We start from the raw sequence: 21,114 nt of genomic DNA on the forward strand, positions 1-21,114 counted from the left end.
GGTACATACAAGAATTTGTCACACACAAAACACTGAGGTCAGCAAGAGTTCCAAATGATTAGGTAATTAATTCAGAATAAAGTGATAAGAAGTAATAACCTAGATGATTCACTGCTTGTGTAGACTATCAGATTTCCCCAAGTGGAGGGGCCAGGTTCTGAGTTTCATACTCGTCTCCAGCTGCATCTGGAATGGATCAGGTTTAACCAAGAGTTCCTGGACTTACTGTCAGGGATAACTAAATAAAGCTGGGATCCAAGTAGCCAGCAGTGAGGCTCTGTTTAGAAATACACTTTTTTGTTTTGTTTTTAGGTATAGACGTTTTTATCTGCTCCAGGGGAAGAGCAGAAGTAGCATCTATTCTCTCTTGCTTTCAAAGTTAAGATCGAAGTGTATTTTGCCTCCCAGGAAACAAACAACCCAAGATCTTGCCAGACCCTCCTCTGCCACGGGAATAACACTAACGTTGGTGAGCTCTGCCACTATCGGGGGCATTCATACAATGCAGTCATTGCCTGGGTCTTTGTGCTTAGGGCAGTAGAGCAGAATTTATCTCGTGCAGTTTAAAGCTTTGGAATTTAGGAATGAGAATGCCTCATGTCAGCAAGCGTGTGCAGCGGGCGACAGGGCAAGCTCCGGTGGCAAGCAAAACCGGGGTGTGGATCTCTCTGCCATTGATCAGATGTGTGACTTTGAGCAAGCTACTTCACTCCCCTACCTTAATTTCTTTCTCTGTAAAATGTTATTATAACAATGGTGTTTACTGGAAAAAGTCTGGTAAGCATGACGTGATAAAGAGCAGGTGACGAGCTTGGTACAGTGCCTGGCATGTAGTCAGCAGGTGATAAATGAGACCTCTCCTCCTCCTTTCTGCTGTAGGTCAGCAATCAATATGCGTTTACTCCGGCTACTCATATTATGTACTAGGCAGACTAAAAAACTGTGATACTCTGGCCTCTATTAGACACTGAAAATAGTCCACAAGATAAAGAAACAATGGCACTAAAGTCATAAGCATGCATCCTGAGGTGGGCGGGGCATGGGGGGGATGTTGGGGGGATTGGGGCAAGGCTTCCGAGAAACTTCTCTGGGATGGAAAAGCCAGGAAGTACACTTTGGGTTAAACTGTGTTCCATTCCCCCCACTTCCCCAAACCCCCACCAGAACGGATAAGTTGAAGTCTGAAGTCAGTCAGAATAGGACCCGATCTAGAGACAGGGTCTTACAGAGGTAATCAAATTAAAAGGAGGTCATTAGAGTGGGCTCTAATCCAATAGGATCGTGTCCTCATGAAAAAGGGAAATTTGAACACTGAAACACACCAGGAAGAACGGGCACGTGAAGAGGAAGACGGAGATCAGGTAGGGTGTCCACAAGCCAGTGATGGCCAGAAAACCAGGAGAAGCCAGGAGAGCTTGGAACAGATTTGCCCTCACAGCCCTCCCAGGAAGGGGCCCTGCCAACACCTTGAGCTCAAACTTCCAGCCTCCAGAACTGTGAGGAAATACATTTCAGTTGTTTAAGCCACTGGGTCTGTGTTTACAGCAATCCTAGGAAACTAATACAAGGTGAAATCAGGCAGCAGGCAGATTCCCCATTAGGAAGGGCTGACAAGACCTGGAAAATATGTACTATGACACAAACCTGACTGAATTTCTCCCCAGAAGTTTATGAGAGTCTCATACCTCCAACCCAAAAAAAAGATCATCTCTGATGTATCTCTGATGTATTTTGACATTATGTGTATTAAAAAAAAAAGACTTAGCTTTACAGATTTGGCCAAGGTTCCTCTGTCAACAGAGACTTGGATTTTAAATACTCCCATGGTGTGTGTGTGTGTGTGTGTGTGTGTGTGTGAGTGTGTGTGTGTGGTGTGGAAGGGAGACTTGGGCATCTGTAAAAACTTACTGCAAATGACCAAACACTCCTTGAAAAAATACCTTGGCAGAGATGGCGATTATCGACCTTCACAAGAGCAGCTCTCTCAACAGGCAACAAATTCAAACTCCTGTCTGAGCAGGATGTGTCTGGTTCCTCAAGATTCACAGGGTGTGTGCATTTCTTTGGCTGAAAGCTGCCATCATTAGTAGCTACTACCTAAAAAGTACCGATAATTTAATATCTCATGGAGCCAGCCATTTTGAATTGCCTTGATTTTTTTTTTTTTTTTAATGGAATGTCCGCTGCTTCCCTATTACAATGAAAAACATAATTGGGAACAAATCTTACATAAAATTAAACACACACCCACAGAGTAAACTCTGAAGGCCTCAATCGTGTTTGAGAGGCATTTCTCAAGCTTTGTTACAAAGATCTTTCAATCCCATTTCCCATCCTTCAACCTCCACCCATTTCACTCAAGGCACTAAAAATTGGCATTCGCAAAGAAATTCCAGAAGCCTGAGCATTTTTATTAACAAAGGGAAATCCCAACCTTCTTGGCCTCATTTCTCATGATGACAGCTCATTTTTCCATGTGGAACCACATGCTAGTTGCTGCAAATATGTGAAGAGGTAAAGAAGCCACTTTCAGACTGTAGTCATAAAAGATATAAATAATGATGATTTAAAGCTCTGTGCTCATTTTATAAGCATAAAAGCCAAGTATATCCATTTTTAAAACTAGAATGAAAATTCATAGTGTTTTTATTAAAAGACTCGAGTCATGGCGTGGGCACTCTGCTGGGCTCTTCAAGTATTACTATTTTGCATGTCAAGGGCAAGTTTTTGAAACTGAGCTAGTGGCAGACTCCCGTGCATGACCCTCCCCTCCTCTCCCATCCAGTATTCCAAATCCTACCCAGCCTCAAGGACCAGAAAAAGCTCCACTTCTGTTAAGCTCTCCCAATTTTTCCCATTTCCAGTGATTCACCCCTCTGAAAATCGATAGCATGAATCGTCCAGACCCCACAATTTAACAACTGGTTGTGTTACCCCTTTACTCTCTATTGTATACATGATGTGTATTTTGCCTTAGTTACTTCCTGCATGTAAGTTTTCTCCTCCCATCCTGGTTTGTGAGCTTCTTAAAGAATCATACCTCATACTTCTCCTATATGCTCTCTAGTATCTAACCCAAGTTTAAGGATACCCAAAATAAAGTTACACATGTCAAATGAAAAATGTCATCTACCGAAGGGCAGGGGTTTAGCTTCATAATTCTCTTCAGCCTCTGTGGGTTATGGTAGGCTCCCAAGTATGTTTAGGGACTAAAGCAACCAGACAATGACAGAATCTAACCACAGTCCACAGAATTGGGCTCATCCCCCTATTATACTCACATAAACCTGACCTTGATTTGGTAGCCATATGAGTCAAGTGTTCCAGAAAGGAACTTGGATTAAATCTCTACCGGCATGATGGTCCTGGAGCAGCACAGTGACCTTAAAGGCATCCACAGGGGTCTCCTTTGGGTCACTCTTGTCCTTTTTCACTCCTGGGTTTTGTTCTCAGTGGCCTCAAACTGATCTGGCTGTAGATCTCCCAGACACAGGCTGGCTGAAATGTGATCATACCAGTGGGTCACCTGCCTTCTCTTTATGAAAGCATGAACATGATCTGCTACCCCCCAGAAATACAAAGAACTCTTTCTTCCCCCTTCTCCTTTCAGACTCACACAAAGACAAGAAGGAAAATTTGATGGCTGATGGTTTAGGATGGTTATTTCAGAAAGACCACTCACTTTAGGTAAAGATTACAGTTCAGCTTATTTAACTGAACAGTTTAAAACCTGTTTTTCATGTAATAAGTGACATGCATGTGCACATACACAATACCAAAAAAATTCAAACCAAAAGGCACACATTGCAAAGCAAGCCGACCTCCCCCAGCTACCCCCAGCTCTCAGTTTCCCTCCTCAGAGGCAGCAGCTATTATCAGATTATTCTGCCCTCCTGGCTATAGACACTTTTCAAACCCTACTTTTGATCATGGATTTCTGATTAAGAGAAGGAAGTATCTAACAATCATCTCCTGAATGCCAGGCCCTAAGATATGTGTTTTACATACATTAGCACATAGAACCTTCACAACAACTTTGGAAGGCTAATGTTATTTTCTCCACTTTTCGGGTGTGGAACCTGAGGGTCAGGAAAGGTAAGAGACTTGCATAAGGTCACCAGCCTCGGTCCAAAGTCACTTTCCAAACTGCTGACTGGATGAAATGGTTTTCAAGGTCAAATCTCCATCCAAATTTCCTTTTAGAAAGCCTGTGCTCTGTAACTGGGTTCCGATGTCAGAAAAACTGATTGTACGAAGTAGAGCTCTAAGAACCCAGACAAGTTACCATACCTCTCTAGGTCTCAGTTTTTCCATCTGTAAAATGAGTCTAAGTGTAATACCTACCACATAAGGTTTGTGGCAAGATTCAATGAATTTCACACAATGAGCTTTGGATGGCACCTGATATAGAGTAAATTACTTCCTAACAGTTATTATCACATGGCTGATTGACAAATGGACAAACAGACCCAAAATTTGATGTTCTGATCAAATGTCAAAAGCAATTCAATATTGTCTGGCCCCATGGTAACAATTTCTTTTGCTCACTCGTCCAAGCTGCTCCTCTAACATTTCTTCTCTTAGCACTAACTTCCAAAATCACAGTCTTTCTGCTGCCAAATCCCAGAAGCTTTTAATAGTGTTATTATTGTGTTTTTTTAATCACTGCAACAGTTCCATTTTTATTTAAAAACTAGATTCCAGCAACACCCTCCCAACTGACGCCAGTTTTTAATTTTTTAAACCAAAAGTTTATGTGTCTATCACTTCCCCATACCCCAGTTCATATATCATGGAACTCCAGACTGATTAAATTTTGCTAAAATAATCTCAACTGTATAAATGGAAGCTACCCAAATTCCCCTAGAATGGAAAAGACATTTGTTAACCTGGTCACACAATGTACTAACCCATCCATATCTGGGCAACGCTCTCCATCTAATTGCCTTTTTGTTCTCACTGAAAGCCAGATGAGATCTGTAGGCCGTAGTATCATAGGGCCAGCAGATGAGGAGGCTGAAGTGGGTTTCTCAGGGGAGTAACAGGGGCAAGGGGCTAAGAAAGACCGACGACAACCGAGGCTCTCAGTGGCCAAAGACAAATTGGATGCTTCTGGCCAAGTCACTTCACATTGTCTAAGTTCCACTTAACTTACTTTCACTTAAGGTGAAACCCAACTTTTTCTTGAAATCCCTTTCTGCCTCTAACCTCTAAGCGAGACAAAAATTTGCAACCATCCCACAAGCATCTCGACCAGTCTGGACTTTATCAGGGCAGTAAGTTACATGTCAAGATGCAGCCTCAAAAGATAAGCTTCAGCCAAAAGGAGGTGTGTGCATTTAACATGTGAGCCACAAAAGATGCAGCCTCCATTTACCGGAAAAATGCACCTGTGCCAAGCTGTCTTAGAACTCATGGCAAAACAATAAAATCCAGGTTCACCTTAATTACCTCACGGGAAAGGATAGCCACGCAAGCCCATTGTAAGGGTGACACATCTGGGCTTCCACCTGAGACTCTTCCATGAGCTTCTCCCATTCAATAATTCTGCCTAAAGGATGGGGCGTTCAGCTAGTACAAGACCGGAGTCCCAGCAGGGTTTATGAGAAGACCGTTTGTTAAGATATCATGTGTATAATCCTCTCCAGTTTCTCCTGTGGGAGACTTTGTTTCATAATCCTGACATCATAACTTGTTCCTCCAATCCAAAATCTTTTATGATGGATAACAAATGAGTGAGAACCCCAAGAATTCAGGGGGAGTAAAGGTGTTGTTTTACCACAAAAGCCTTAACAGAGTTAAAAAAAAAAAAAGTTTCCTAAGGCCAAAGATGAACCAAGCTAATATGTCATTCCTTAACTATTCCCACGAGACTAGCTTCCTCCAAAAATGGCATTCCGAATCAGATTCGGGGGACTTTGGAAATGCTGAGGTTTTTACTGATTCTTTTCTTTAAGATATTTAATTTGACTCTTCCTTTCTCTACAAGGCACAGACGCCAGGAATAAAGAAGTCATTCTTGAAAGCTGTTCGCACAAACAGCAAAGAACCTAGAGCATGCCATTCACAAAAGCCACGCTGAGTTGAGGCCCAGAGTGTTCCTGGCTCCTGTAGTTGATTAACCCAGTGCCTTATCAAGGTAGGAATGGAGGGCTGTTCCTGCCGCCTCAGGAGAGTGAGAGTGGAGTAGGTAGACAGTGAGTCACGCAGCATACTTACGTCGCTCTTCCTGAACTTGGCTTTCAAGCTCTTCATGTTTAGTCCATTCAGCTTTCCAAAGCTCTAGAGATTTTCAACACCTAAGCAGAGAATGAATAAAAGAAAGAAATTAACTATTTAGGTTTCCAGATAAACACTACAGATATTCCCTCCTGCTAGGATTACAGCTTTTTGGCCATGGGCCACTGGGGTTGAGTTAGAAAGGTGTTCAGAATTAGAACCTAAGAAGTGGTAAAGAATGTGTTGTTTCACTCACGATATAGTCTCTAGAAGCTTCGGACATTTTCAAGTTAACCGAATCTAAGTTTTATCCCAACTTCCAAAACGTTAACAGAACAAGTTTAACTGTCATTGTACAAAATACAGTATCTGCGTGCAGCATGAGTTCCTATACGTGCTGTTCATGTTTTAATCCTACCATCCACCTCCTTTTGAAGGGCCACAATAGTAAAGAATGAGAAGGAAAACAGTTCATATTCCAGATGCCATTCATTCCATATTTATTTTTCTCAGTGTGGTTTCTTTTTTCCTCCTAAATGCACGCACAAGGCAGTTAGTAAAAAAAAAAAAAAAAAAAAATGCCAGGAACAACAAAACCTCCCTCTTCAAATACCTCATTCTGCAGGAAGCTGCTCTAAACAATGAAAAAGGCTCCCTTCCCCCACCCCCAAGGTCCCCGTGGGACCCAGCAATTCCAAGTTTGAGCTGGCAGAGTCTTAAGAAATCCCCTCATTTAGGAGTTCTGGGGTCCCCTGCAAAGTGAATGTGACTTTTTTAAAGTATTATATATGTACTTTTTTTTTTTTTCCAGGGAAGACAGTTCCTAGTTTTCATCAGATCCTGCAAGGCGTTGTCACCCTTCAAAAGTGAAGACTATTGATCCAGGCTAAGTGCCTCATGTTTCAGAGGTAGCAGTGAAGCCACAGAGAAGTCAGGAAACTTGCCACCGGCCAAAAGCCTGCTTATGATGGAATTGACAATCAGACCAGTAGTTGAACGCTTTTCCCACTGCCCTGTAGCTTGAAAACTAAAACCCAAAAGCAGAATCCTGTGCTAAAACACGGTACAGACTTTATCTCTTTCACCCTTAAAACTGGAAAATTACAGAGTGTGGAACCTTTGCATTTAGGTCAAAAGGGCAAGAAAATCTGTATGCAAGTTCCCAACACGTAGCAAGCACTCTCTAAATGTAACTTCGAGCCTCACCTGACAAAGTGAGAACAGATGAACCTTAGCAGTACTGTCCATTTGGGCACGAAGGAAGAGCGGTCCCATGTTTACCCTTGCTGGACATTATTTTTCAAAAGCCTTTCAAAGCCATCTCTGTTCCTCTATCGCCCTTATCATTCTGGACTAAACGGATTTGAAGCAACAAAGGGAAAAAAACCAAGCCACTGAATGGCTGTACTCCTCCTTCCTTGTGTCTTCATCACTGCCTCCACAAGTTGTCCAGCGACTCTCTGGCTTCAAACATTGTTTACTTTCATTTTCGCTGCTGTCATTAAGCAGGGCCTTTGGATGAAGGGCACAAAAACCCAGTCATCAGAAAGCCCTTCGGTGACATTAATCTGGAGGCCACACCATTACTGCAGCCTCACTGTGGTTTCTTCCAATCTTCCTGGCCTGGGCAGGAGTGACTGAATGTGTGTTACCTTGGAAACCATACACGCTATAATTAGCCCTTGTTAATTGCCAAGTATTTAGCCACAGGCTGGGCTGGTACCTGAAAAGCAAAGTGCAAACTCCTGGACAGTGTTTCTCACCACTGGCTCCTCATTAATCTGAATCACAAGGACATGGGGACAATTTGCTAAAGGCCAAATCCTAGTCCACATCCTATGGAAACTGAACCTCAGGAAGCAGGGCTCAGGCATGTCCTTGGTTGAATCTTTTGTTCGGTAAGGTTTGAGAATCTTTTTTTTTTTTTTTATCTGGGGGGTGGGGAACAAGCATGGGCTTGTACTTGTGAGAAGGGAAGGGGCAGAGAGAAAGGAAGAGAGAGAATCCCGAGCAGGCTCCACACCTGCAGTGCAGAACCCCAGGGTGGGACTCAAACCCACAAACCATGATATCAAGGCCTGAGCCCTAGTTGGATGTTTAACCAACTGAGCCACCCAGGCACCCGGAGCTTTGAGAATCTTTTTTTTTTTTTAATTTTTTTTTTAACGTTTATTTATTTTTGAGACAGAGAGAGACAGAGCATGAACAGGGGAGGGTCAGAGAGAGGGAGACACAGAATCTGAAACAGGCTCCAGGCTCTGAGCTGTCAGCACAGAGCCCGACGCAGGGCTCGAACTCACGGACCGTGAGATCATGACCTGAGCCGAAGTCGGACGCTTAACCGACCGAGCCACCCAGGCGCCCCGAGAATCTTGAAGTAAGGTAGATGAGGCAGGGAATACACTCATCAAAGTTATGCTGCATCATTTAACAACCCTTTTTTGTGTCAATGCAAACCACCTTTTGATGAATCCAAGTAGAAATAACGATAATCAGATATTCCCCAACTGCCACTGGCTCACAGTTCTCCCAAAAATGGCAGTCATCCTTTGAGTTCAATTCCTTCCACCTTTGGGTGAAGTGCTAATAACCAAGGAAAGAAGCCCAATCTATGCAAGAGGAAAGGGAGAAAGGGAAGACAAGGTTTTCAAAGGCCACAAACTGTGTAGCCCACCAAGGTGGAACCACCCAAAGCATTCCTTCAGTTCTGGAACACAATGTCTTAGGCAATGGTGGGTAAGACTATTATTTGAGCTCATTAAGTTTTTTGTGGGTGTTGTGCTTTTTCTTGTGTGTTTTTCTTTGACTTTTTTTTTTTTTAGCGTGGCAATGAGAACATGCAAACTCTTATTTGAAGAGGATTAAGTAAATAAAGCACTTAATTCCAAAAATTCCCAGAGGCAGGCAGATATTAGCTGTGAAATGAATGTCTTCCTGGAGTCATGGGTCTGGGTGTGTGATAGCTGGGTGGTCCATAGGTACAACTTCCAGATGATAGAGATAGGGATCAAGGGTAAAGAGGTTCTGGAAGCCTACAGAATAGTAATTTTAGACACAGGAACTGTAGCTGGGGAGAGGGGGTAATGATAGTAATAGGTCACTGTCTTCCTGGTATTCACAAGAGGATCTAACATCTGGAAGTCATGACTAATGGTAGTAACCTGCCCCTGACAGGGTGCTGGGTTCTGTCTGCCCCAGCACCTTCTCGTTCCCAAGAAGACCCACAAGTAAATCAGGGACTTGCCTTCCTTGGGTCAGCTGGAATCTTACTGCTCCAATTCCCAAATCCAGACTTCCAAAGCTCAGATTGGGTTATAGCCTATCTTGAGCACAAGTGATATCTATCAGTAGATCTAGGCTACACTGATAGCCGTCCTTGGACAAGTCACTTAATCAAGACGACTTACTTCAAAAGGGCTGCAGTGAAGCTTAATTAACTGTGCACCAGCCTAATTTGGATAGTACAAAAAGGAGGCGACATGTGACACATATATGGGAAAAACTGTAAGTACTCCCATTTCAAGAATAAAGCACATCCCACTCACCAAGCAGAAATATTCATTTACTAACATTTGCTTGTCACTGGAACATGGCTCCCATTGCTATCACCAGTCATCAAATCACATCAAGTCAACTGATGAGGACGAACAGTGCAGGGACACACAGACTTACTACCTTCTCATCTGAAAGACTGCATCCAACAAACAGGCTTTATTAATCCATGTTCCCTTTAAAGCTCTCAATCAAAGCTTAACCGGAGGTACCTTTATCTGCTAATTCTAGCCTGAATCAAGAAACCTTGGTATGAGCCTATAGAGCTTTATTATGAATGTTAGACTTCTTTATTAAAAATAAGTCAGAACAAATATGGAGTTTCCTTTTGGGGAGATGAAATCTTCTAAATCTGTTGTCATGATGACTCCATAACCTGTGAACATACCAAAACCATTCAATTATACACTTCAAGTGGGTTAACAGAGAAGACTGTGAGTTCTATCTCAACAAAGCACACCTTACTAATCTCCACTACCTTCTCCAATCCTTAGAGTTAGGAAAATTCCAGGTTAGAAATCTCTGGACTGAACTGAAAGAGAACTTCAAAGGAACAAGGGTTAACCAGCAATACCCATAACACTAAAATGTGGCTGCTCCTAGATGTTCTTTATTTAGCTATTTCTCTACCACAACCCACCCAACTGAAGTGGTCAGAAAGACGTTCCTCTATTTTCCAGCTACGTCTACTCCCACTCACTCCCACCCCCACATATGACCCAGGGATTATTTCATAAGGCGATGTTGCCAATTACATCAGCATAGGAGAGTCCTCTTGGAGCCCCAGCCAGTATTCTATTTCCATAATCACAAGTGAGACTCAGAAATCTGTAATTTTTTTTTAAACTCCTCGGGTGATTTGGATGCTCAACGAGATTGGGGAAACACTGTCCTAGACTCAGTGGTATTATGCCTATAACTGACACTCTCATTAAAAAAATAAACTAGAGGGGCGCCTGGGTGGCTCAGTCTGTTAAGCATCTAATCTGACTTCGGCTCAGGTCATGATCTCACGATTTGTGAGTTCAAGCCCAGCGTCTGTACTGACAGCTCAGAGCCTGGAGCCTGCTTCAGAATCTGTGTCTCCCTTTCTCTCTGCTCCTTCCTCACTCACGCGCTGCCTCTCTCAAAAATAAATAGATGTTAAAAAAATTTTTTTTTAATAAACTGGAGACATTATACAAGTAGGTATGTGTTCACTGAATGTGTCTGAATCTTTCACAATACTGGGGTGTGCAGCAGGAGGGTGTGGAAGGGAGCCCTCTGTATTCGAAATCCTACAAGAGCAGCTAGCTGGCTACCCATGGCCACCAGGAGCAATATTAACTCGCAAAGGCAACTGGCAGCTGGACACACATGTATGTTTTCCTGGATCCCAAGAAAACATTCGCATCTAAGGCACCATACCATAGGGTTCAAGGGCAGTGGTTTAAAATTGTTCCCTCTGAATCACTGCAACATTAGAGAAGCAGAATAAATAACAATGTCGTGTGCCTAATTATTCCTCCCATCATGGAACGTGGAGATACTTCTATGAATCCTTAGCAACACTGCAACACTAATGCACACCCCAGATGGGCCTCAGGGGGTTTTCTGAGGAACACTGGGCTTAAAATCCCCAGCACTGAACAATGCATTGAAACAAATGTAAGGAACTAAAATTAAAATACTTCTCTCCTGGCCAGCACCTACCTCTTCTCCCTTAAGTACTTGTTTCCTCAGACAATAATCTCTCTGCAACAAAGATGGAATTTTAACCAAAAGCTGTATAAACACTCAATTCTCTCAATCTGGCAAAACAAATACATTCTGCAAAAGGTCTCTCCAGATCAACTTTCCCAGTAAGTTGACGCTGACAACACAGCACCTCATGCTATCCAAACTGCTCCTGGGGTTAGAAGCTACAAGTCTCTGCCTGTGTCCAGGACTAGGTCACTATTTCTGGAATAAAGAACATCAAATGGGAACCAGAGGTCAGTAAGTCCTGTTCCCCTTCACCTGATTTTATCCACAGCTGACATGTTCTTATCTCAGTAAGATAGGATTTTAAACATACGTTTAGGTTATGAGAACTCTCAGCAGACACTATGGAGGACTCAAAACTGACCAAGGGTGCGACAGCTAATAATTAGGTGTCAAATACTGCAGGAATTCAAAGAGTGGAAATCTTAGAGGCCTGGGAAAAATCAGAGAAGTCTTTACTGCAGGGGTAGGGATTTAACTGGCCTTAAAGGAAACTCAGGATTTGGGCAACCTGATGAAGAAAGGCCATCTTGTCTAACATTTCCCACAAGACGGGGCATGTCCACCTTAGATTTTCTAGGCAAAGGTCAGACACTGGTCTGATCTCTTTAAGCAGTCCTAGAAGCTTCTCTCAGGGAGTTGCATAGGCATGGTGGGAATCATTGCATGGCTCCTTCCAAAGAAGGACCTTCCCCCAATCTCCACAAGCTCCAACCCTTTTACAACCTGGACGTGAGTGAGGGGTGCAAGAGTCCCATTACCAGTTTTCAGCAAATTTGAAAATGTGCATCTCAGGCTGCTTACTTATTTTAGGGTGGAGGGTTTTCCCAGTAGGATTTTCATTTTGCTTCCACTTGGACACTGGCCATCAGCATACAATCAATAAATGTTTCGCAAATGTATGTGTGGAACAAAGACATAGGTTAGGCGCCCGACTAGCCAACAGACTTCACCTTTGACCTCAGCAAAGCTCTCTTTGGTCCCAAAGGCACTGGGTTAGCTGCACTGGAATCCGAGGAAAGGCAATATGATTAGATTTCACCATGTACATAAGAAAGCACTAAAGTAAAACAAACAACAACAACAACAAAAAAAACCATTTGGTCAATGAAGTCTTACTAGGTTGCCCTTTTTTCTGTCCTGCCTGCCCTTTTCTCTGGATCACACTCCATATCCAGCACCTCCCCAGCCACATACTTGAGCTCAGCCATGAGAACCACCCATTTTGAATAAAGGAATGTAAGAGTCAACAGAGAGCAAGGACCATCAGGTAGAACCCTGGGGGCAAGTTCTCAGAATAGAGATTTTACCAGCCCCATAGGAGAGAGCTATGGGTCAGGCCAAGGAGTCCCCCCAGATCAACACGCCTGCTCTGTTACTTTGCGTGAGATTCTACCACTTCTAGTCAAGGAGCTTCTCAATAAGGAAAAAGTCCATCCCAAATGGGTCCAAGCCTTCAACTCTAACTTCATCCCAAACGGGTCCAAGCCTTCAACTCTAACTTCAGCAAGACTCTCTCTATAGTCAACACTCAAAGTTCACTATGGCTGAGCAAATGAATGGTGGAGGAATGAATGAATGCATGGGCACTAAGTGCTAAGTTGGAAACACAAAGATACAAAAGATATTTCATTCCAAAGCAAGTGGCCAGTATAAGATGCAGATTTTCAAAGGATTTAGCCAAAAAAAGAACTCTTGAAGCCCTTACATCTGGAGTCTAACAGGGTCAATGTGTGTGGCGACTGGAGAGTCTCTTTCTCTGGGATGAACTAGACACTGATCTCCCCCCACTGTGCCCACTCTACCCCCAGTTTTGCCACGGAAACCCTGGGGAGACCAGCAGCCTTGACAGCTAGATGAAGCAGCGAGCCACCAGGAGAAAGTGAGGAAAGAGATCTTTTCTTTTAAATCATAGTTGAACTTTTTATTATTATTTAAGTTCAACATTCTAAGTTCTAAATTAAGGGTATTTAGCAGGGGTGAAGGGTGGGTGAAATGGGTGAAGGGGATCAAGAGGTCAAACCAGGGTCAAACTTCCAGTTCTAAAATAAGTTGTTGAGGACGTAAGGTACAGCATGGGGACTATAGTTAATAACATCGTGTTGCATATTTGAAAGTTGCTAAGAAAGTCCATCTTAAAAGTATTTTGTAACTACCCATGGTGAAGGGACATTAAAGAAAGCTGCTTTATGATTACATCTTAGGAGGCATATTTATTCAGCAAACCAGATACATATGAATAAATAAATGAATGAGCAAACAAGCAACTTTTACGGGGCATTAATTACCGGCTAGGTGCTTTCATATGAACTAAGGTGCAGGTTTGTTAAATGATTACTCAGATGATAAGGAAGAAAAAGTTTAGGGGGAAAAAAGACAAAAGCAATAGTTTCATTTTGGCAGTGGATCCTTTCTAAAATACTCTAATATTTCACTTTTTTTCCCCCAAGAAAATAAATGACCGCATTCTTTTTAAATTGTAAACGTCTTTCAGAGAGCGTATCATAGTAATCATGTGATAAAACTCTCTTGAGAACATTAATCTCCTTCAATAAATTCACAACTTGCCTTTATCCAGAGGACGACACTTCTCTTGTGAAACAAATACATCATTCTTCCTTAAAAATAAAACCTGCCATCAACCAGAACCGATCTAGGTCCATGAATCAGTCGGGGCCAGCAGCACAGATACAAAAGTGGCCAGCGCTCTGGCAACATTACTATCTCGTCTGTCAAATCTGCTACTCACATGCTCCAATAAGCCTACCAAAGAAAAGCCCCAAGGTTACCTCATGCCCTAAATCCATCCAATTTAAAAAGCATGGGCTTAATCAAGACAAACTACTTCTGGAATACAAAAATCATCCTAAGACTAAGAAATTCCATGTGATTATCCCTCATGTTGAGACTATTTTTAGATCCCCAAAATGCCTTTCCAATTCTGCATTTTCTTGATCTTTGATGTTGATGTCAATAGCACCGTCTAAACATACTGCTGTGTTCATCTTTCCAGAAAAAAAAAAAAAAAAAAAAGATGCCCCGCGCAGAGCTAATAATCAAGTCGAAATGGCAAGGCACGTGTGCCATGAACTTAAGCTTCTTCCTCCCAGTCTACTCCTTTGGCCTCACCCATCTTGAAACCCAAAAGACCCAATTGAGTTTAAAAATACAGATCCAGGGGGCGCCTGGGTGGCTCAGTCAGTTAAGTGTCTGGCTCTTGATTTCGGCTCCGGTCATGGTCTCTCTTTGGGGAGATCGAGCCCCATGGTGGGCTCTGTGCTGACCATGCAGAGCCTACTTGGGATTCTCTTTCTCTCCCTCTCGGCCTCTCCCCCGCTCTCTTTCTCTCTCAAAATAAACTTTATATATATATATATATACACACACACACATACATGTATACATTTCATATATATGTATATGTATATATATGTATATGTATATATGTATATATATGTATACGTATATATATGTATATATGTGTATATATATATGTATATATATATGTGTATATATATATATAATCTCCATCCAATACTCAAACATTACTGGTGAACATATAAAATGTGGAAAACAAAAAGCCACCATGGAAAGCAGTTTTTACGAAGCTAAACATAAACTTACCATACAACCCAGCAATTCCACTCCTGCGGGATCTTGCCAAGAGAAATGAAAACATGTGTCCACACAAAGATTTGTACACAAATGTTGATAGCAGCATTCATAATTGCAAAACAAGTGGAAACTACTGAAATAGCTATCAGCTAGGTAAACAAAGTATGGCATTCCAACACGAAGGAATAATACTATGGAGTACTAAAAAGGAACAAAGTATCAGTACATGTTGCACCATGGATGGAACTCAAAACCATCGTGCTAAGTGATGGTCAGACATAGAAGAACACACATTATAAGATTCCATTTGTAGGACATGTCTAAAAAAGGCAAACTTATTGAGACCAAGTGGCTTAGTGGTTGCCTGGGGCTGGAAGTGGTAACAGATTGCAAATGGGCATGAGGGATCTTTTTGGGGTGAGGGAAAGGTTTTAAAACCGGATTCTGGTAATGGCTGTGCAACAATAAGCTTCCAAAATTATTAAACTGTAGGTTAAAATTGGTAACTTTTATGAAATATACTCATGGGTCAATGAAGCCGGTTTTTTAACTATCAAATACATAAAGTGAAAAAGGGGGCCATCTGCCAAGTTAGGTAGTGAAAAATGTCTTTAGAGGAAGTGAGAGGGTAGGGTTCCATTTATGGTTATATTTAATTTTTGTTTTTACGCTAGAAGAACTTAATTGTCAAACATTGGCTTACCGCAGATTTCATCGGTTCTCTTACTTTCAAAATGGGGAGGACTTGGACTCCACATCCTGGAATGTTGGAAATGTCATTACAGAGATCACAATGGTTTTGTCTGGACTGTTCAATTTCTTTACCCATATATCCAGGGCCTCAAATACTTTTCAGAACAAGGGAAAAATATGTTAATAACTCAGATTCCATGTCTTAGGGCCCAGGAGCAGGACTAGAGGGTAGATGCAGAACACAAAAATTATTTCTGCTGCCCAACGGTCATGTTTGGACATTACTTGAACATCATGCATTCAAAAAAGAATGTTCCTCATCTCGGTCCAACAGGGGTGGCGGGGGCTGCTCACTTGAAGGCAGGGCTCATTTTCTTTGACATAATGGGGTTACTTTGCATGCTGCAGTGCCCTGCCTTCCTCTGACAACCGCACCCCACCTCCTTTAAAAAAAAAAAATCCCTCCAAGGTGTCACCCTCCTCTGACCTGGCTGTATTCTAACCATGGGTGCTCCCTGAGAGATGGGAATGTGTCTTCAGCAAGGCTACTAGAAGATTCTCCCTGGGATTTCAGGAGGAGGGTAGAGGTAGGGGACAGGGGAGGGAGAGAAGAGGGAGGAAAAGGAAGGGAGACAGGAAGGGAATGAAAGGGGGTGACAGAGAAGGAGGGAGAGACCTTCCTCTCTGGTGGAGAAATGGGAAAGCATGGGCCTGGCAGCAGCCCCAGCTGGGTACAGAGAGCTGGTTTGAGAAAAGAACCAAAAAGGGCCCTGGGTCCAGGGATCCCTGAGGGCCTGAAGGGGCTTCTACCCTTTGAGCACAGGATTTGGGGTCACATGAGTCAGGACACTCTCCTTGTAGCCCAAGCTGGGTGTCTGTCAAAGAGACAAATCCTCATAGTGGATCTTGCTCAGGCTGTCATCTCGGATGCCACAGTAAAAGAGGACCTAGAACTTCAACATTTCTGTCTGATCACCTCCTTTCTGAAGTCAGGAGCTAAATTCACTTCAGGGACCTCCAGAAGCGAAATACACACTCTTTGGAGTCAAACTGGGCTGAACACAACAGATGACCTACAATGTCCTCTGTTGAACCCACAGGTAAGGAAGAGCAATTTTATCATTCATTCCTTTGGCTATCAGCTGCTCCCTGGTGTATTCTGCCCCAGGCAGCAGGCCCTGGCCCACCCCCACCCCATGTACTCCATGCTGTATTCACCTCCAACACTGCAGTCACCCCAGAAGACCTCTGCAGCAGGCCCAGCGTGGGTCTTTGGGCTATTTCCATTCCAAAAGGCTGTGCTGCTCTTTGACTCTTCTACAGGAACCAGCCAACAACGAAAAGAATCACAATTAACTGGACACGAATAGCATTAGACTATTTTAAAACCCTCATGAAATAAAAAGCCACCGTAACAGCTGGGTCCAAGAGGGACCCCGTGCTGCCAATGAGGTGCACCTGACCTCCTCTGCTCCACAGGGGACCTGGCCGCACAGAGCTGAGGGGTCTGGGGAGGGAGACCGGGAAGCTGCTCGGAGCTGAGGCTAAGGAGGAATAAGGAAAACCTTGAGGATAGGTGGGAACAAGGGGAAAGGAGCAGGGCGCTGGGGCGGCTCAGCTGGACCAGGAGGCCTCGGGGCGCAAGGATAATCCTCCAGGCAGTTAATCCTTGAATATCGCTGAAGATGGGATATGCAAACATGCTGCCAATCACCCCAATTTATTCTAAACAAGACACCTGGAAGAGAAGCCTAATGGGGTGGCTCAATCAAGGCACCATACCCCAGGGGTTATGCGAGCCTGGATCTGCCACACCCCTGCCCTGGCAGTGCGCAAGAAGAGCCTCTCCAACCTTTTCCCATTAGAAGCCCCAGTCTGTTCCGTGCCTGTGCCAGATGGGGGCCCTAGAACCACCTGCCTAGTGAAGACAAACTATTAACTGAATGCGAAACCCTGGCCCTTCTATCAATTTCCGACCACTTTCTGTGTTTAGGGATAAGAAGCAAACAGCTTTCACATGAAAGATGGGAACACTTCCATTAACGGTAACAAAGATGAAACATTTTTCCCCCCACGCCCCAGACATCCACAGACTAACATGCCTTATATGTGACACCAGGAGGGTTTACAGGGTAAAAATATCACGGCTAGGCAAGAACTTGTAATTTAAGGAGAAAAAGAAGAAACCTATGCTGTTTTATTTATTCTTAGGCACTGAATCCCAACTACTGGCCAAGTACATAGGGGATGTAGAAATGTGGCTCATACACCATCCTGCCTACAAGAGGGGAAAAATAAAATAAAATAAATAAAGGTCTATGTAGATCAATGCACTTGCACAGACATACAGATTTGTACACCCAACACACAATATCCATTATAGCACATGTAATCAGTTTTTGATTTACCTCTAAAGAAATGCTGAAAGCTAAGGGCAAAATCCCAGATAACTGGGTAAAGACAGGGAAGCTGAAATGTGTTTACTGAAGGCATTCCAGGTGTCAGGTGTGCTAAGGTCACAGGATCCACAAAATGACATATTGTTAGATCAGTGCTGTCCAATACATGTGACTACCGAGCATCTGAAATGTGACTAGTGCACACTGGTGTGCCCTGTAAGTGGAAAACACAAAACACATTTCAAGGACTCACTAGGAAAAACAAATGTCAACTATATCATCAGTAAGTTTTACATTGACTGCATATTGATAACATTCTGGATACACCAGGTCAAATAAAATATATCGTTACAATTAATTTCATTTGCTTCCTTTGCTACTAGAAAACTCAAAATGACCTACGTGGCTTGTATTTGTGGCTCGCTTATGTTTCTGTTAGGTAGCGAGGACTGAAGATTTTCCCTTCAAAAGACTGCGATGGCACATCCACTCAGTGACAGCAGCACCTTATTACTACTACTAAGGCAGGCAGAAAATTAAGCAGAAAATGTCTATGTTACCATGTCATGTTTAAGGTGCACTTAATACCATAAACTCGTACAACTCAGGTCTGGCCAATACTCCAAGTTCATGATAAAGAATGCTGTACATTAAAAGATTCACTCTGTCACATGCAGGAGAAAGAAAGATGGTCCAACTGCTTCACTTCACTCCAGACTGCCAGACCTCTGCACACACAACTGGTACTCTGTTCCATGCGGTTCAGAACATAGATTTTTGTCTAGCAACAGCTGGACGATTTTCCAAAGCCTTCCATAGGGAATTTCACTTCCTCATCAGTTTGTTCTAAGTGCCACTGACTTCGCTTTCACCGCAATCCAGGTTCTGTGCCTGGATTAGGACCGAAACAGCACGAGTTGTCTTGTGGAACTTGAGGAACTTGTTGATGCAATTTGTTAGAACAGCGGCAGGTAGAACCATAATGGCCAGTCTACCAGCACTTCTTTCAGGGTAGGTGATAAAGGGGCACCTGGATGGCTCAGCTGGTTAAGCGTCCGACTTCGGCTCAGGTCATGATCTCACAGTTCAGGAGTTCGAGCCCAGCATCTGGCTCTGTGCTGACAGCTCAGAGCCTGGAGGTTGCTTCCAATTCTGTCTCTCTCTCTCTCTTTCTCTCTCTCTCTCTGCCCACCCGCCCCCCACGCTTGTCTCTCTCTCAAAAATAAACATTTAAAAACAAATTAAAGGTAGGTTGATAAAGAACATGATTAACATTAGCAATTAGAGTAACAGCCACAATAGTGGTCATTTACTTAAAATGATTACCTTGCAAAATTTTATTTTACTTTGCAAAAAATGTTTTTTGACTATTTAGTTATAAATGAGTATTTTCTCATTTAATGCTTTTACCACTTTGGAATTAGATGCTGTCATCAGATTAGGAAACTGCCATCCAGAAAGTTGATTTTGCCAAAGTGGCACAGTTTATAAATGAAGGAAGTTGGATTTAAACTCAGCTTCCAGGCCCAAAGCAGGTCACTGGGCTGCATATGAAATGCAGCACTAATAATAATTGTCAAACAACAACAACAACAAAGTCTGGCCAACAGACCAACCTTTTTACTACTTAAAAAAAAAAAATAGTTGCCTTTAAAGATGGAACAGTGCTCAGATCTGCTGCTGCCACATACGGAGCTCCTTCTAAGAAGTCTGAGTGGAGCAACTTGAAAAAGGCATTCTTCTGGCTGTTTGCCCTCACTCACACACCCCTGCCTCATTCCAGGGGAGGGTAGCATTTTTACTTCTTTGTCTTCTTCATTTGCAGAGCATATGTGTGACAAGAAAATTTAAGGAACTCACCAGTCAAAAATCCCTTTTCCATATAGCTTTGCTAAAGATACCAAGTCAGTAACAGTGAAAATGTAAAGACGATTACAGACCAGTGATGTAGCTATCTTTATACTCCACTGAGCTGGGAAACTACAGATTTGGGTGGAGGTTTCCACGTTTTGGTAACAATTTGCAAAAGCAGAACTTCTAGATACTTAGACGCGTCCTTGTGATTACAGCATTTCTGCTCCTTAAGAAATTATTCTAATATCCTGTGTAACAGCTCTTGCCAAGGTATAAAAAATGAAATATTACAATTCTTCAGAATTAAAAGCACCAAGAGTATAATCAAAGTGGAATCCTAGGGGCGCCTGGGTGGCTCAGTCGGTTGGGCATCCGACTTCGGCTCGGGTCATGATCTCGCGGTCTGTGAGTTCGAGCCCCACATCGGGCTCTGGGCTGACAGCTCAGAGCCTGGAGCCTGTTTTGGATTCTGTGTCTCCCTGTCTCTCTGACCCTCCCCTGCACATGCTCTGTCTCTGTCTCAAAAATAAATAAAACGTTAAAAAAAAAATTAAAAAAAAAAAGTGGAATCCTAAAACATATCGCCCGACCACACAGGAATGGGGCAGAGAGTACAGGTGTTATTTGTTATTTGAAGCACCCGCAACCCCCGGCAGGCGGCCACCCGAGCCTGAAGCAGATATCACCAGGATAGGGTGAGCCACTCTTTCTGTTCTCCCTTGCCACCTTGGATATAAACACCCGCTTGCCAGGTAGTGAGAATAGAATGCGCTTTGTTCCAAGGGGTATGCACTTAAAATAATCAGGAGCGGTTTTAAAGAAGAGGAAGAAAGCAAGTTTGTTGCCAAACAAGACACTAACAGCAACACAGCCATCAACAGATTGGCCCCGAGACAGGCAAGGAGAGGAGTCATTTTGAGGAAATCTCTTTCTGGTTTTCGGAGGCTCTGGAGGAGAAGAATAGAGAAAGTAAACAAACGGCACACGAAACATGGCATAAAGTGGTATAACACAGAAAGAAACTAATTAGAGGGTTTGG

General features: G+C 43.0%; 1 protein-coding gene across 3 annotated transcripts in view; it reads right to left on the reverse strand.

Moving 5' to 3' along the window:
• Positions 1–21,114, reverse strand: part of RAI14 (retinoic acid induced 14) — a 142,662-nt gene that overhangs the window by 112,344 nt on the left and 9,204 nt on the right. For all 3 annotated transcript variants that reach the window (XM_053201636.1, XM_027075140.2, XM_053201638.1), the window contains exon 2: positions 6,220–6,299. In XM_053201636.1, coding sequence (XP_053057611.1) covers positions 6,220–6,255 — 36 coding nt within the window. In that variant the 5' untranslated portion in view covers positions 6,256–6,299. The remainder of the gene's footprint in view (positions 1–6,219; positions 6,300–21,114) is intronic.

This window comes from Acinonyx jubatus, chromosome A1, assembly GCF_027475565.1.
Source record: "Acinonyx jubatus isolate Ajub_Pintada_27869175 chromosome A1, VMU_Ajub_asm_v1.0, whole genome shotgun sequence".
Lineage (NCBI taxonomy): Eukaryota > Metazoa > Chordata > Mammalia > Carnivora > Felidae > Acinonyx > Acinonyx jubatus.